Below are 17,525 nucleotides of genomic sequence, written 5' to 3' on the forward strand. Positions count from 1 at the left end.
AAAATTTAAGTTAAGGAATTAAAACTCAAGGACAAGGTATGGTTGGCCTCCTGAGTTGCTGATTTGGTTTCCATCTGAGTCTAATCTGCATACATCAGATATTCCTCTTTCCTTTTCAACAATACTCAGCCTAGACTTGCCTAATGGCCTGCTTTAATTGGACCAATCACTTTCTGTAAGGGAGGAGCCAGGATAAAAATGGCTAGGTTTTAATGTTGAGAATAAAGACATAGCTAAAAACCTCAACTAGGATATCTCCTATTTCTTCTTTATGTTCAAACAGCCTAAACACTAAGCTTCAAGGAATGACAATTAGTTATCTGTGACAAACCATTTAACAGTCCTGGTTGAGAGTGCCTAACACAAAGTAACTAGTCATCTTAATAAAAACACAACCATAGTGTTTTTATTAGGTATGGTTATACTCCATTCTTGTTCCATTATATCATGATGTCAGTATCTTTAGATAATGAATATGTTGAGGACTGTCTTAAGAAAGATGAAAGATTCATCTAATGATGCACCTCACTAGATGTTTTGAAGGAAATCAATGGGGGGGGGGAACATAATAGGGGCTTGGGATGTAGCTCAGTGGTACAGTATTTTCTTGGTGTATATATAGAGAGAGTCCTGGGTTCAATCCCTAGAACACCCCCCTCCCCCCCACACACACATTATCTATATCTATATGCAGTTAAGAGTATGGACCTTTGATATCAGACAAGGGAATGACTTCTCTAAACCTTCATTTTTATTTTCCATGAAATGGTAATATAATAGATCCTGTTTCAGACATGGTTTGTAAAGAATTTACCAGATATATTAGTTCCCTATTGTAATTATAACAAATTAATGAAAAAGTTAGTACACAAAATTATCATTATAAAGTTCCAATAGTCCAAAGTCTAAAATGCATCTCACTAGACTCAAGTCCAAGGTTTCAGTGGGGCTGCATTTCTTTCCAGAGACCTTGAGGGAGAATCCATTTTCTTGCCACTTCCAGCTTTTAGAAGCATGTGTTCCTTAGGCCATTCCTTACCAAGTACCATCTTCAAAGCCAGCAATGCCAGTCAAGTCTTCCTCACATTCTGACTCTCCTGCCTCCCTCTTGCATTTGTAGAGATTCTTGTTGGGTCTACCAGGATAATCCAAGATAATTTCCCATGTCAAGGTCAGTGGAGTAGCAACCTTCATTCCATCCAAAACTTTAACTTAAATGTTGGAAGGTAATATTTACAAGTTCGAGGGATTGGGATAAGGATGATTTTAGGGGTCATTATTCTGCCTACCATGTCAGAGTGCCTGCCACTAAATAAACACCCAAGGAATGTTAGTTTTTGCTGTCCTTAACCTAAGGGAAGAAAGAGCCTTCCCTGAATACTTTGTGTTTTTTAGGTAAAAAGATGCCAACTGACCAATGTCCCAGAAACCTGTTGAGTGTAGAGCCCGAGCACACTCAGTTTCAACGCCTTTTTTTTCTTTTTTTTTTTATTGGTTGTTCACAACATTACAAAGCTCTTGACATATCATATTTCATACATTAGATTGAAGTGGGTTATGAACCCCCAATTTTACCCCAAATGCAGATTGCAGAATCACGTCGGTTACACATCCACAATTTTACATAATGCCCTATTAGTAATTGTTGTATTCTTCTACCTTTCCTATCCCCTACTATCCCCCCTCCCCTCCCCTCCCATCTTCTCTCTCTACCCCATCTACTGTAATTCATTTCTCTCCTTGTTTATTTTCCCATTCCCCTCACAACCTCTTATATGTAATTTTGTATAGCAATGAGGGTCTCCCTTCATTTCCATGCAATTTCCCTTTTCTCTCCCTTTCCCTCCCATCTCATGTCTCTGTTTAATGTTAATCTTTTCTTCCTGCTCTTCCTCCCTGCTCTGTTCATAGTTGCTCTCATGATATCAAAGAAGACATTTGGGGCTGGGGATGTGGCTCAAGCGGTAGCGCGCTTGCCTGGCATGCGGCCCGGGTTCGATCCTCAGCACCACATACCAACAAAGATGTTGTGTCCACCGAGAACTAAAAAATAAATATTAAAAATTCTCTCTCTCTCTCTCTCTCCTCTCTCACTCTCTCTTAAAAAAAAAAAAGAAGACATTTGGTATTTGTTTTTTAGGGATTGGCTAGCTTCACTAAGCATAATCTGCTCTAGTGCCATCCATTTCCCTGCAAATTCTATGATTTTGTCATTTTTTATTGCTGCATAGTACTCCATTGTGTATAGATGCCACATTTTCTATCAGATGCAGAGTCTCTGATTTGATATCAAGCTCCTTGATCCATTTTGAGTTAACTTTTGTGCATGGCGAGAGAAAGGGATTCAGTTTCATTTTGTTGCATATGGATTTCCAGTTTTCCCAACACCATTTGTTGAAGATGCTATCCTTCCTCCATTGCATGCTTTTAGCCCCTTTATCAAATATAAGATAGTTGTAACTTTGTGGATTAGTCTCTGTGTCCTCTATTCTATACCATTGGTCCACCTGCCTGTTTTGGTACCAGTACCATGCTGTTTTTGTCACTATTGCTCTGTAATATAGTTTGAAATCTGGTATCGCTATACCGCCTGATTCACACTTCCTGCTTAGAATTGGTTTTGCTATTCTGGGTCTTTTATTTTTCCATATGAATTTCATGATTGCTTTCTCTATTTCTACAAGAAATGCCGTTGGGATTTTGATTGGCATTTCATTAAACCTATAGAGAACTTTTGGTAATATCGCCATTTTGATAATGTTAGTTCTGCCTATCCATGAACAGGGTATATTTTTCCATCTTCTAAGATCTTCTTCTACTTCTCTCTTTAGGGTTCTGTAGTTTTCATTGTATAAATCTTTCACCTCTTTTGTTAGGTTGATTCCCAAGTATTTTATTTTTTTTGAGGATATTGTGAATGGAGTGTTTTTCCTCATTTCCCTTTCAGAAGTTTTGTCGCTGATATACAGAAATGCCTTTAATTTATGCGTGTTGATTTTATATCCTGTCACTTTGCTGAATTCATTTACAAACAGTAGTTTGGGCACTTTACCTATTAAGTCTGACCTAAATGCACAGGTTTTGCCACTGTCTTACTTTCTCCCCTCTGTGTGCCTCTTGTTTTATTGAGGACATTTCACTGCTGTGGTATCAACTTACTCTGTGTAGCTGACACCTCAAAAGTGGAACTTTAGTGCAGATATTTCTGTGGAGCTTAAAGCACCCCAAGTCCTGCAGTGAGCTACGTGACCTCCCCTAAGATTCTGTCTCCACAGAACACATCTTCAGAATTCAAATGACCATTTGCCACTCAAGCCATCCTATCCTCCCTGCTAGTTGTGAGGGAAGCACTCCTCTGTCAAGTGCATGTGAACATTTGGGGGTCACCTGCCTCCTCTTACTCCCTAACCTCCCTAACACTCTCGCAAGTCCTCAAAGTACTCCTCCTCACTGGTGCTATCATCCAAGGTCAAACTTTTTGTATCTTTGCATGGACAACAGACATAGATTTCTGCCTCCTGCTTTCATTCCTCCACTGATTTGTGACTTCATATCCAGGAAGGCTCAGTTCTCTCCTTCCCATTTATTCTATCTTAAATCAGTCCTTCTGCCTCACATGAAATCAGTCTTTGTCAGTAATGGTAAAGGGCACAGGGAGTTATTTTTAAGCACCCACCATATGCCAGATGCTGTGTTGAGGCATTTTGCATACATTATCTCATTTAATCCTAATTTAATGCCTTGGCAGGTAGATGTTATTTCTCCTCTTTTACTAGGGATACAAGTGAGACAGAGAGCTCTCTATAATTAAGCAGACACAACAGATTAAGTGGCAAAGAGAATTCAAACTCAGATGTATCTGGTTTTGAAACCCCTAATTTTACTCTTCCATTAGAGGCCCTATCATTTGACTTTGGTTTTAAGGTATCATTTGATCAAGGCTTGCCTGAGTTCATGTTCTTGGGGGCAAGTTTCCCAGTGACCTAATGACAAATGTGTTATGGTTTGGGCATCTTGGTGATGGTTTCTGTGGGCAGTTGAAGATTGCCATGTGTATTATTTTTATCATAGATATAGTACTTTTCAAACATCTCCCTTTGAAGTAGCTTGCAGATTAATCCAGGTACATTTATTATATATTGTTAAATGCAAGGGTAGTGAGGGAAGGAAATAATTTTTTCCAGGTGTGGGTGGCTTTGAGCCACAGTAAATTAGGGCTCTTGTGGAGGTAAATAATCCTGACAAATCTGTTCTTTTTCCATTAGAGATCAACTGTCTGTACCCAGTGACAGGCCAAAACATGCTTTTCTTCTTTGACCAAAACACCCACAAAGGAAACAAAAACCAGTTTAGCAACTTTGCAAGTGGGTGTAGAAGGATTCCTATAAATAAAGCTTCCCATTGTGCCTCTCTGGTCATGTTAGGTTTGGAATGCTGCTGGTTTATAACTTCCTGCTCTGAACCCCTAGTGGCAACATCATGAATTTAGTTCTCGCTGATGCTTAATGAACTGCATTTTTTAATATTCAAATTTTGATCCTACTTAAAGGTTACCTATATCATAAAGTCTGTAGAATGAACTTTGCATCCCCATCACCACTCCACCTGTCCTTTCCTCATTGGCTTGTATTTACTTTGTGTGTGTGTGTGGTTCTGGGGATTGAACAGAGCCTTGTGCATGTAAGGCAAGCACTCTACCAACTGAGCTATATCCCTAGCCCTGTATTTACTTTTTTTAAGACAGAAAAACATAATTAAAACCAGGTGATCTTAAAAATAGGAAGAAGGGTTTTTGGGTCTTAATCAGTTGTTGTTGTTGTTTCCTTCTCATGAATAAGCATCAAAGCAAATGCTGTATACAAAGAAAGCCAATTTTTATTTTTTTAGTTTTTATTTACATAATAGCCTTGTCCCCATGGATTCTATGAAGATGATGGAAAAGGTGGAAGAAATGGCCTTCAGAAATACAAAGACATTATATTTCTTTTATAGGAAGGAAAATGCAAATTAAATCAACCATTAAATGCTGTTCTTAGATTTCCATGTAATTGTGGAAGCTGAAAATAACAGAAATAGATCTTAACCTGGGAATTTTTAAAAAGGTTAACCAGAGTCATTATTGAGTCAGTAGTCAAGATTGGAACACAGATAATAGATTATAAAAAGGTGTTTTATCAATGAAAAATTTATTAAAGTCTGAAAGCTTTACTGTGGTTATATAAAAGAATATATGTAGAAGAGATAGACATTTAAGTATTTAAAGGCAAAGGATCATAATGCATGTAATTTATCCTCAAATAGCTCACCAAGTACATATGTGTTTATGTGTATATATATATATATATATATATGTGTGTGTGTGTGTGTGTGTGTATGCATGTTTGTGTGAATATGTGTGTGCATATGTATAGATATGAATGTGAGAGAAAAAGAGAAAGCAAATGTAAAGCAGATGGTATAAAATATTAACAATAATTGAAACTAAATAGGAAGTACATGAGATTACATTGTTCATAAACTATACACACACACACACACACACACACACACACACACACATTATGCCAAGTCCTGTTCTAAGCATCTCCAGTGTAAAAAGTTACTTAACCCTCCCAACAACCCATATTTGACAGATAATGTTAAAATCCTAGTTTCACAGTTGAAAAAATCTGAGAAGCAGAGGGTTTAAGTTATGGAAATAGACTTGAACCCCGGCAGGCAGTCTCCAGAATCCAAACTGTACGTTGCTCTGCAGTTTTTGCTCCCAGAACTTACTAGCTGACACAGTGTAGATTACCCAGCAGTGTAACAGAAGGGACAAACAGAGTGGAAAATGTCCTCCCTACATAATATGACACATTCTTCCAAAGAGGAAACCACAGAACATTAAGGGACTTTTTTCTTAGTCGGAAAGTATGTTCACAGGAAGGAAAATAGAAGAAAATATAAAGGTCTGCATATATCCAGTAGCTGAATCACCATTATGAGCCCGGTGTGGAGCCTACCTCCAACACATAGTTGTTCACTAAATAAAATTAATTTTATTGTATGGTATGTGATCTTGCTTAGTGGAAGGTCTTTTTATACAAGCTACCACTTGGGGGAACTTTGTGAGCTATTTATTTTCCATGCCTGATACACTTTATATGTCTTATAAATATCAACTAGTGATAATTGCTGCCATAAGCACTTCAAAAGTTCTTTTACGAATCACTTAAATACCCACTCTACTTCCCAGGAAAGAAGTTAAATCTTGATAATTAATTATTCTGACAGAGTGAGGCTAGGTCTTTTCTCTGGACCAGAGTGGATCACTCTTCCTTTTCATCCATCCCTTGGAGAAACTGTTTCAGAATTGATGACATTCATCACTGCTTCGTGACAACATTTTATTTCCCATTCAGCACCACTCCTGAGAGGCAAAGAGCTCCTTTTACTCTTCTACAGAGCACATTTTGATAAGAATGCATGTTGCAAGTAAAATGCCCCTCTCAGTTTAAGGCTACATCCTTAGCATTGTAACATGATATTAGCAAAAGCATGTTTATAATTCTGTCAATAATTAGGAAGATGATTATTAATTTCAAAATCACCTAAGTCTTAGAAAGATGTTTCTTTAACCATAAATTTACTTTTTGCAAAAGGTCTATTCTTACCAGCTTAGTGGAAACACTTTGTAAATGATAAAGCACCACTGATGAGCAAAGCACTGCTATCCTTAGCATTACTTTAATGTGATAGAATGGTGTTTATGACTGGAATAAGCCAGGCATGTTACTAAGGAAGGAAATGGAAGTTAATACCTACTAAACACCTATTTATAACAGAATGTCAGGAACTTAAGTAGAAGTTTTGGATAGGTTATCTTATTTATTTAGTAACATTCAAAGGGAATACCGCTGCGGCACTTAAAGGAGTCGAGTAAAGAATATGTACTGAGTAAAAATGCAGCTCCACAGAGAACATAAGACATCATAAATTTTCATCTGGGAATGAATCATATTGCCAGTTTATACCACTTACCTTTCAAAACAAGTTGACTTGGGCATACACTTTGCTAGTCAATGAGTAGCTTATTTTGGAGCTATAAAAACTTGTATTGCACGCAAAATCTTGGGTGTTATTACTATTAATTACAAGAGAATCAGTGTTGTAAATTGTTGGTAATGTGAACTCTAGTTTCTTTATGATCATTGACTTTTTTTTTTAACAATGTAGTAACTCACACAGTTTTCAATACCTTGTATGTCTTTTTACACCTGTGGGGACATTCAGTAGTTATTGGACTCAGAAGGATCTTTACCTAAGAATTGACATTATATTTCCTGTGGTTGCTATCCTAGACCCAAATAAAAGAATATTATAAATGTATATATCTCAGTATGTTGCCATTGAAAGTTCTCATTAAAAAGTGATAAATGGGGAAAATCAAGGGAAATATCCACAAAAATCTTTCTCCAGGATTCTAAAGTTTAAGGTCATGAACAGCGAGTCAGAAAGAGCCAAGCTGCAGATGCTGCCATTTTTGCTTCTATAGGACTAAGAGTGAATGTGGATTAAGAGGAGGCCAAATAGGAGGTAGAGTTATGATTACTCTTACCATTCATCCAGTTACTGTTCAGCACGATGTCAAAAAAAAAAAAAAAGAAGGAAAATAACTATAATGCAAAGAGTATGAACTATACCATGATGATGCAGTTAGAGATTCTGGGGGGAGTCAAACTTTTTCTGATCATAGCTAGCAATATTTAAATATCAGAAAAGGTACAAAATACCAACCTGGTTAATGCCCATCTTATCAAATCACTGCCTGCCGGAGTCCATTAGGACTATAAAATACACATTTGTTAAAGGTGTGTATTCCATGCATTTACTTTATGATAAGAAGCCATACAGAAGTTAGAAATTGAGTTCTGCTATCTTCCTTTATGATAGACTGTACAGGGCCAACTTAGGAACGTACCATGCAGAGTGTACTGGCACTGTCCCAAACTATTCAGTGAGCCAAGAGCAAGTCCACAGTTACAGGGCAGGTACAGTGGGATGCCTGTATGCAGAAACAGAAACCTCTGAGCCTTGCACACTGCCACCAGGGGTCAGAGACTGGGCAGGAAGAGAGGCCACTCTCCCAGAAAGGAAGTGTTGTGTTACAAAGGGAAGCACACAAACCAAAATTCTCTCTTCTTGAGAGCAGTGTATTGCTGGCTGAGAAGGATTTAAGGAGAGGACTTCAGAAATGTTCTGCCCACGTAAAGGTATGTGTAAGTGCTCTCACCTTTAAACAAGGCATTTGGGGAAGTTAGATAAGGTAGAATTTGGATATCTTGGTGTATGTTATATTTTTGAAATCTAGACAAGCTGTGCAGATTGATGATGATGCAGTTGGAACTTCTATAGCTACTTCCTACAGAAAGGGAGCGTGTGGTGGGGAGGCCAGATGAGAGTATGTACTATCAAAATACTAAATCTACGTAGAATGTATTTTTTTAAGGATTTTATGTGCATGTACATGATTTCATTATAATTTGCTCTAGGAGCTGCTAATAATTATGATACTATAAGAAAGTGGTCCCCAAAATCTTTCAGACAGTGATTTTGAGTGTTTCATGCTCATTTGTAACAAAGCATTAGTGACTTTAATTTTTATTCACCCACAGGAAATCATTTATCAGTAGGACTTCCATTTTGCTTTACCTTACTCTTAACGCAAAATTGTGCATGACTAGGGTAATGATCAAGTCACATGTTCTTGCTTTTATCACTAGCCTATTCTGGGTTTTAAAGGCTGGTAATACATTGCATTATGGCTCTTCGAACAATTCTTTTAAAAATTTGCTTAACTGTCTAGTTTCCTTCAACATTTTATTACTTCAAGTTATCTAGGCTGGAGAGAAATAAGTAGGATTTTTTCGCCCTTTTTAATTTTTTAAAGTTTGGGTCAAATAAGCCAAAATAACATTATCACTGATGGATCGACCTGTACTTTTAAACGGGCAGAATAAAGATATAAAAAGAACCGAGGCATGTAAGTTTCCTCTTTGATTGTTAATGGCATGCAGCAGATAGAATTCATTATTGACTTTTACAAATGAAATTGTGGTGCATTATTATTTATTCATAGTTTTTGCCTTTCTAAAGAAGTAATTACCATTAACTAGTTAGTCTTTTTTCAAACACAAGCAACTAAGTGAAAATATTGTAATGTATAATATAATATAGTTTACCCCTTAGTCATGAAGCTTAATGATGTTTCAGGATACTATTCTTTTGAAATTAGTATTAAATTTATGAACATAATGAACAGCTAGAAGGTTGGCCATTTTATCATTTTATTTAGGCAATTTCAAAAACAATTATTTCATATCAGGTGGCAATTTATTTGTAAAATTCTCATTGCAGAGCAGAAATATTTTTTAATTACAAATAAACTATCTTGTGTCATTTTTCAGAGTAAGTACACAGATACTGTGGGGATAATGCTAATATATGCAAAATCCTCAGTTAAAATACTTAAGTGATGGCTTCAGCCCAAACAATTCTTTGATTATAATTACAAATTCTAAAGCTTTTAAGTCATTGGGAAGGTGGATAACCAGTCATAATAAAATTTTGTTTTTAGTAATACCAAATATTTAACCAGATACATTTAGTTCAAATTTGAGAGGCATTGAAATTGTCTTTGTAATTTTAAAAATAAGCACAAAGAGAGAATCTTCAGTATTAGACATATGAAGGTATAGATGCTATAAAAAAAAGAAGGCCCCTTTCAAAGATGATGTTTTAAAGTATCATTTCATATATAGGACAGCATTTGCATTTTATGAGGTCAATAGATTTGGTGTGGACAGGACTCAGACCACTTTTGAATTTCAGTGAAACTCCTTGTTTGATTAGATCCCTCTTCCTTGTCCCTTCTTCCTACCTCTTCCATGCTATCCTCCCCTCCCCCAGTATCTTCCTATGCTTTACCCATCCCCCCTGCATGCCTCGTATTCTCCTTGTACTGCACACTCAGACACATTTTTGCACAAGTGGATCTGTTTTCTTTAATGTGGTCATCATTGTGAAACTGAAGGCTGACAATGAATATTTCATATGTAGCACTTAAGCCTCCTTATCTAGATTATATATTGAGATGCTTTGTAACCATCCATAGGCAATTAATAACAGCTTATTGATTCTGTAGAAAGGTTTTATTATGACTTCTTTTTTGAGAAATTTCAAGCCCTCTGCTGTTACTAGACTATATCTTCCTTAATTCTAATATGCATCTTTTTTTTTTTTTTAATTTATGTACTTACTTTTTTTTTGCAGTGCTGGGGATTAAACTCAGGGCTTCACCAAGACTAGGCAAGTATTTTTCCTTTGAGCTATATCCAGCCCTAAGATGCAGCTTTTTAAAGATTTTAACTTTTCAAAATCAAAAATCATCTTAGGATCAATAGTTTATAGTGATTTAATTGGCCGTTTTTAATTTATTTTTTTCCTGAAATGCTAGGATGAAACCCAAGACCTTCTGCATGGGCTCTACCATGAGCTGCACCTCCAGCCCCTCCCTCACTCTTTTAAAAGTCTTTCTTGGTGGTGCATCACATAATCAATGATGCCTGGTTTGATGAAGTGCAATAGTAAAAAAATATATAGATAAACGTATTCTTCAGTATGCTGAAGGCTATGCATTTCACATTCAGACATTGTAAGAGTATTCTTTTAATCTTATGTGGCTTATCCGTGGCAATTTAGGCTTCTCTTCACTGCTTATCTCCACCCTGATTCCCTGGTTCCGTTGCACTGTGGTTCTACCTGTTCTGAGACCAAATCTCTTGACTGAACACCCTGAAAAATACTCAGACAATGTTATTAGTAATTTAATTATCAGCATTCAGCTGTAATGAAATGGAAAGGGTGCAAGATTATTAAAACTAAAGACCTAGGTTCAAGTTATGATTCTCCTCCTTAAAACTTTTTGTGTTAAACAATCCAATAAGTATTCTCAGAACTCCCAATTGTATGTCCAAAGAACTGAAATAATATATATAATTTCTTCATCACAGAATTATTATAACAATTCATAAAAAATATTGTGCCAGTAAAAATATTGAAAATTAAATATATATGGCAGCACTTTTAAAACCACCAAGTAATGTCAAATTATAAATTTTAAATATTGACATTAAACCAAACATTATTAGACAGGCTTATGTGTGACTAAAATGTTGGCAAGAGGACAGAGGAGAAATTACATAATTCATTCCAAACTTGAGAGTAAATGTAGCTTTTTAATTATCATTGGAAATTATGATATGAACCCATTAAATGTCTGAATTAAAAGAAGAACTGTGAAATTTATCTTGAGAGAACTTCCTGCACATCAAGAGTCCTATCTACTTCAAATCCCAGTGCTGAATGCATGCCAGTCTCTGTGTGCTTTATGCAAATTAGCAAGCCACAGTCCATGGCACCTCCGTGGCATTAAAAATAAAAGACGTTACTTAAGAGTCTCCAATTCCTTTACTATCTTTGTTCCTTCTATTTAAGAAATAATGTAAGTACATTTAATAATGGATTTTTTACATTATCAAAAACCTCCAAGCAAGGTGTACACTTTGGGGTTAGTATATTAAGAGGCTTTGTTAGGGTTACTTTGAACTTCCAACAAAGGGTTTTATTTGATCCTCTCTTTCAGAGGTAAAACTTGAAGGGTGGTGCCAACAATTAATGTTCTTTATGTGTTTGTTTTAGTTATATGGTCAAACCAAACCTTATCTTTTTTGTTTATTGCACCCCAACCCCCACTGCACATGTATACGTAAAGACATAAAATGAAATAACACGAACCTACATTTGAACAGAATCTTTTCTGCCACAGGAAGAATTATAGGCATAAGCTAATTGTCCACTGGAAAAAAAATGCCAGAAGTTTTAATAGTAATTGTGAGAAGGTGCTACTTCCAAGGTCAAGATATTCTTGGATTGGAAATGATACAAAATTAATCAAACCAAACGGGATCAGTCACATAAGTACTTCCATAGGCATGATCCTTTTTTGGCCACAAGGAAAATTTCAGATATTTTCAGCTTGAAATATCATCTTACAACTTGTCAATGAAAAATAAATTCACATAAGTACATAGGTACCCTTGCCTACAAACCAAAGTCCTCAAAGTCATCATTTAGGAAACAAAACAAACTCCCCCCCAAAAAAAGTGGTTATGACCATTGCATATATTTAAGCATTCTGTATGACTTATCTTTTATTGTATTGGCTTTCACAGTTTCAAGAACATAATATAAGAATAAATGTCATTATTGTATCTTCAAAACAATTTACTTAAGTGATACTTGAAATAATACAAATCCCATGGCCACAGTAACTATAAAATGTAATATTTCTTCAAAGGTAAATGTTTAGTGCATGTGTTGTTTAAGAATAGGGATACTTTTAAGAGGCAGGAGTTCGGAAATGAAGGGGTACTATGTTAAAGGCACATGCAGACGAAAAGGGGAATTGAAGAAGAGGGAACTCTTAGTCATTTCCTGAACATCTTTTTCTCTTCCTAACTATATCTGCCAGTGGAAAGTCTGTCAATATCTCACATTTAAGTAATTTTATTTCCCAGAGACTAAAGTTATGACTCTAACATGAGCATTTTCACATTTAATAATATACTAGGACTTAAAAAATGTATTCCCAACTCAATCTATTATTAACAACATCAAGCACATCAGGCTTATTTGACATTAAGTATTCTGTGTTTATTAACTTATTAACACAAACATGTTTTAGCACAGTGACACATTCTTCATACAGTAAGTTGCATTACCATTTCAGTTAATGGAAGTACCATTTTTCTAGTTGGTCAGACCAGAAACATTAGTGTAATTCTAGACTTTTCTTTTGCTCTCTTATCCTGCATCAAGGATTCTATTCTGTTGATGCTATTCTCAGAATAAATCCAGAATCTGTCCAGTTCTTCTCACCTGCAGTGCTCCCTCCTAGGTCCAAAGACCATCATCTTTCAACTGCACTGTAGCAATAATCTCCCAGCTGTTTTTTCTGCCCCTGCTCTTGCTCCATATGCCTGAGGCCAAAGAGTTTTCAGTAAGGCAGTTAGAGGAATATGGTTAAAACATGGTTCTCATTGTGCCACTCCTTTGCACCAAGCCTTTAAGGGCCCCTGTGTTTCTCAGAGTAAAAGCCAAATGAGAGTTCTAATTTATAGCCCACCATGTCCTAGCTGATCACCCTAGCATACCTACACACAAGTGCATGTGTGCACACACACAAGCACACACATATAAACACCTCACTTCCTATAATCTCCCCCTCATTACTCCACCTCTGCTGGCCTCAATGCTATTCCTTGAGACACCAGGCATTCTGCTTTCTCAAGGTCTTTGTACCCCCTGTTCCTTCTGTCTGAAAATTCCCCCCCTATAGTTGGCCATACCTCACATGGCCTTCAGGTCTGTATTGAGAAGTTGTCTTTTCAGTTCATCTCCCTTGACCACTTTATCTAAATCTTCAAATGCCCCAGTTCTCTCAAGCAGCTTTTATCTGGTTTTCTTTTTTTCCCCCTTCTTATCACTCATCACTAGCACAGACATGTGTGTATATTTTGATCTTCCTTACTGGAATGCCACTTTATGAAGAAGAAGTTTTTGTCTTTTTTTAAAATATTTTAATACCAGAGTAGGGCCAAGTACATAGTATGTCCTTATTAAGTGTTTTGTTGAGTTATCCTCAGATCAACCCTATTCATTAGGTACAATCATTACCCCTATTTTATAGAAGAAGAAGGTAAGAAATATCAAGATTAAGAAATTTATTTAAGGACAAACAAGCTAAGCAACTGTGAGATATAGGATTCAAACCCAAGACTTCAGAGTTTGTGCTCAAATTTTCTTATAGCATAGTTTACCTTTTTAGGTAACTGAATAAATTAATTGGAAGAAAAGAGCAACATCTAGATTCATTTATTTTCTGCAATATTCTTCCTTCCTGTTAAATGGAAAACATGAATGTTGTCTGATTTAGCAGTCAGATGCAACACGGCTTTCTTACCTATTGCTTTTTATTTTTATTTTTTTCTCAAAAGAAGATATGAGTTTTTATACATAAAATAATACATAGGTACATGGGTAAAATAGTTAACACTAAGGAAAATATAAAATGAAAACATTTATTCCATACCTACTCTGTTCTATAATAAGTAGTCACTAGGACTACATATTTGATAATACAAATAGTCTGATGAGAGACAGCTATTCAGTCAATTACCTGTCACAGAAGGGTTATAAAAAAAATTCTAAATTGTAATTGAGTAGAAACACCAAAGAGAGATAGGCTGATAGCCAAAAGCAGGATCTTAGAGAGTGAATTGGGGCAGATAAATAACATTCATTAAAAGGAATTAAAGGACTCAAAGAGTAAAGGAACAGTTTTTGAAAGAAGCGGTGGGAGAATGCTAAAGATAAATGTGACATACCTCACAATTTCGTTTTAGAGGATGGAACTAACTAAGGGAGAGGATTTTTTAAAATAACATTTCCTGTGCTATAGAGCAGAATTATAGGCAAATCAGTTATCAAAAGGATGTGTTGGATTTAACTCATAAAAGGATGGCATTACCCAAATGCATGATACAGAAAATTGTCAAATTTATTTCTCTTAGACTACCTCAATCTGTTCTTTCCCAGGATTTAGGATACAGGAAATTCTGTTTTCCAAATTGTTACTTTTGCTAACATTATTAGACCAACTTCCTACATGTGATAGAATTAAAAAAAATGTGTGATTTTTATCCTCATGTGCATTTCCTTACCCTACCTAGTTGCACTGGAAATTTAATTTTTTGACTGATCATTTCCCTGATTTGACAGGATCACTCTGCACTTTTGTCACCCAAACTCTTGTTGTTCTGATCTAAGTTAGGGACAGACTACTTGTTTTCAAATCCTGTGTTAAAAGGGCAGTGGTAGTCATTATATAAATAAGCAGGTAGAAAGAAAATAGGATGTTCAGATAAGTGCTAAAAAGAAAATAGTAGGGTACCCCAATCACCTGAGGCTGGAGTAGGTAGAGAGTGGTGCAATTTGCATGGATAATGATGGGGGCATCTCTTAGAAGGTATCATTTGAAATCCAAATGATGCAAAGAAGGAAGCCAAAGAAGAATCGCAGAAAAGTGCTCTCCAGTTAGGGAGAAAGGCCTGGAGGTAAAAAATGAATTTGCTTTGTTCAAGGAACAGAATGAATACTAGTATGACCAGTCAGAGCGGTTGAATTACAAAATGAGGTCTCAGAAAGCTGAGGGCTGGGTATATATTCAAGCCTGACCTTCACTTAATGCCTACAAGCATTGAAATCGTTGTTCTTCAGATGTGTCCAAATAATAAACCTACTATTACTTATAATAACTTGAATTTTCTATAAACTAACTAATTTATACAAACCTTTAACACACATTCTTATTTTGCTTAACATTTTCTAACATCCCTGAGAAGTGTGCAGGACTAACATTATTTCCTTTACAGAGTAGGGAACTACAGTACATAAATATTACGTGATTTCCTTAAAATGGCCTTAAAGGGGGGTGCAACCCCATTCGCCTTTCCACATCACTCATATGTTCTGACTGAGCCAGATGTTAACTCAGATGACTTCTGAGACAAGGATAACTCCATGTCTCCTAGATCAACCACCTTAGTTACTAAAGGCTTTCCGCACTATTGGATCAATAATGTTTCCCTATTTTGTTGAAATAATATCACATGTGATAGCACTTAAAGATTCAAAGAAGTAAGCTATAGTTAATATTTTTTTCAGATGTTTATTTTATTAAAAAGGGATATCTTTAAATTATCTGTAAAAGTTTGTAGGAATTCCAATTGTATTTAATGCATACTTTTTTATTGTAGATCCTTAAGATTTTTTCTTTAACTTATTATCTTTTCAAATACTAATCTATCCATAATTTTCAAAATTAATTTATTTTTATAAAGGAGTACTATGTTGCTCTTTTTGGATTTCATTTTGTGTGTGCATGCATATGTTTGTTTAATTGCATAAATTCTTATAAGAAAAAAAGGAACAATTTTAAAAGTTGAAAACAATCTAGACATGTTAGAGATGTTGCAATGTTGATGCTACCAAACTACTTTTTAGAGGCAAGTCAGGATTACAGAGCTAATCACAAGTTCTTTTTTTTATTTTAATTTCTTAAAATAAGATGTGTTCAACTATATTATTTAATGTCTTAAACCTAATGACTAAGAAAACCTTTTCATTTTTTTTAAATGTTGAAATCAACATATTTTTGGATTTTTTTAAAAACCTTTTCTTTTCTATTTCTTGTTATTTTTATAATTTCAGTTGTATTTCTACAAATGTCATCCTCTGTATAACAAGACCTTGGCTGAAGTTTTGTGGTTTTTCCCTTTTAATTCAGTCCTTTTCATATTTTTACATTAATTGGCTTATTTTTCCTTTGATCTTCTAGTTTCTTAACACTTTCTCAATCTGGATGATGAAATCTTTGTTGTAATTTTTAAAAATTTTAAGTAGCTTATTATATTAGTTTGTTTTCTTACTTTTACACATTTATTAAGGTTGAAATAAATGTTTAAGAATGTCTTTTTAAGAAGCTCTTCACTTTTCTTACAAGTCTAAATGCTGGTTTCCTGGTTTAATACTGTAGATCCTTCTAACAATTTTTTTTAAAAAAACACCATCATCAGGTCTTAAACTTGAACAAAAATATCTTGTGGTTATTATTCACGAGTGTTATGATGCTTTTTCTCAGTTTCAAACACATTGTACAAATATAATATTGCATAAATTTCAAAAATTAAATTACAAGTTTAATATTGCATAAATTTCAAAAATTACTCAGTGTATTTACAGTAATTCTCATTACGAGAATATATAAATATATATGATAGTTAACATTTTAAATAAATCATGATTTTAAGTGCTCAAGTACTTTTTCAAAGAGCTAACACAATTTTTGTTGTTATTTAAAAATTAAAAATTTTGAGAAGTATGAAATTCTTAAACCCCCTTTCTCTTCTATGTTTTGACACTTTTCTCCAAATAGTTGCCTCTCATATCAGCAGAGACATGCATCTCAAAGTACATGCACATGTCATACAAACTAAAATCAAGGCAATAAAGCATGTATTATTAAGAAAAAAATGTATTGGGATAAAAATGGTGGTTTTTCAAAGGAAATTTGGTTTTTCGTTCATTTCTCATGGCATATATTCAGATGTTGTCACACAGCAAGAGAGACCAGTTCTGAATTACCTAGTTGCTGGTTCTTGAGAAAAAAAAAAAAACGTAGCTTTCAATAATATGCTTTAAATTTCACTTGCATTTCTTACTCTTCTAAACTATACATTTTACTACTGAAACTCTCCAATAAAAGTAATGAAAAGGTCTAATGACACCTGGTGGGGAAATTGAAACATAAATTATGTGGTTATGAAGCAATGGTAAAGTGAGATGGTCTGTATTTGCATGTA

General features: G+C 35.1%; 1 protein-coding gene across 1 annotated transcript in view; it reads left to right on the plus strand.

Moving 5' to 3' along the window:
* The first annotated feature begins 8,229 nt into the window (after nt 1-8,229).
* OXR1 (oxidation resistance 1) overlaps nt 8,230-17,525 on the plus strand; it is a 116,835-nt gene continuing 107,539 nt past the window's right edge. The window contains exon 1 of the mRNA XM_081266864.1: nt 8,230-8,255. Within this exon, the coding sequence (XP_081122990.1) occupies nt 8,237-8,255 (19 nt within the window). The 5' untranslated portion in view covers nt 8,230-8,236. The remainder of the gene's footprint in view (nt 8,256-17,525) is intronic.

Source organism: Spermophilus citellus (assembly GCF_964194105.1).
Source record: "Spermophilus citellus genome assembly, chromosome: 14".
In the NCBI taxonomy this organism is placed as follows: domain Eukaryota; kingdom Metazoa; phylum Chordata; class Mammalia; order Rodentia; family Sciuridae; genus Spermophilus; species Spermophilus citellus.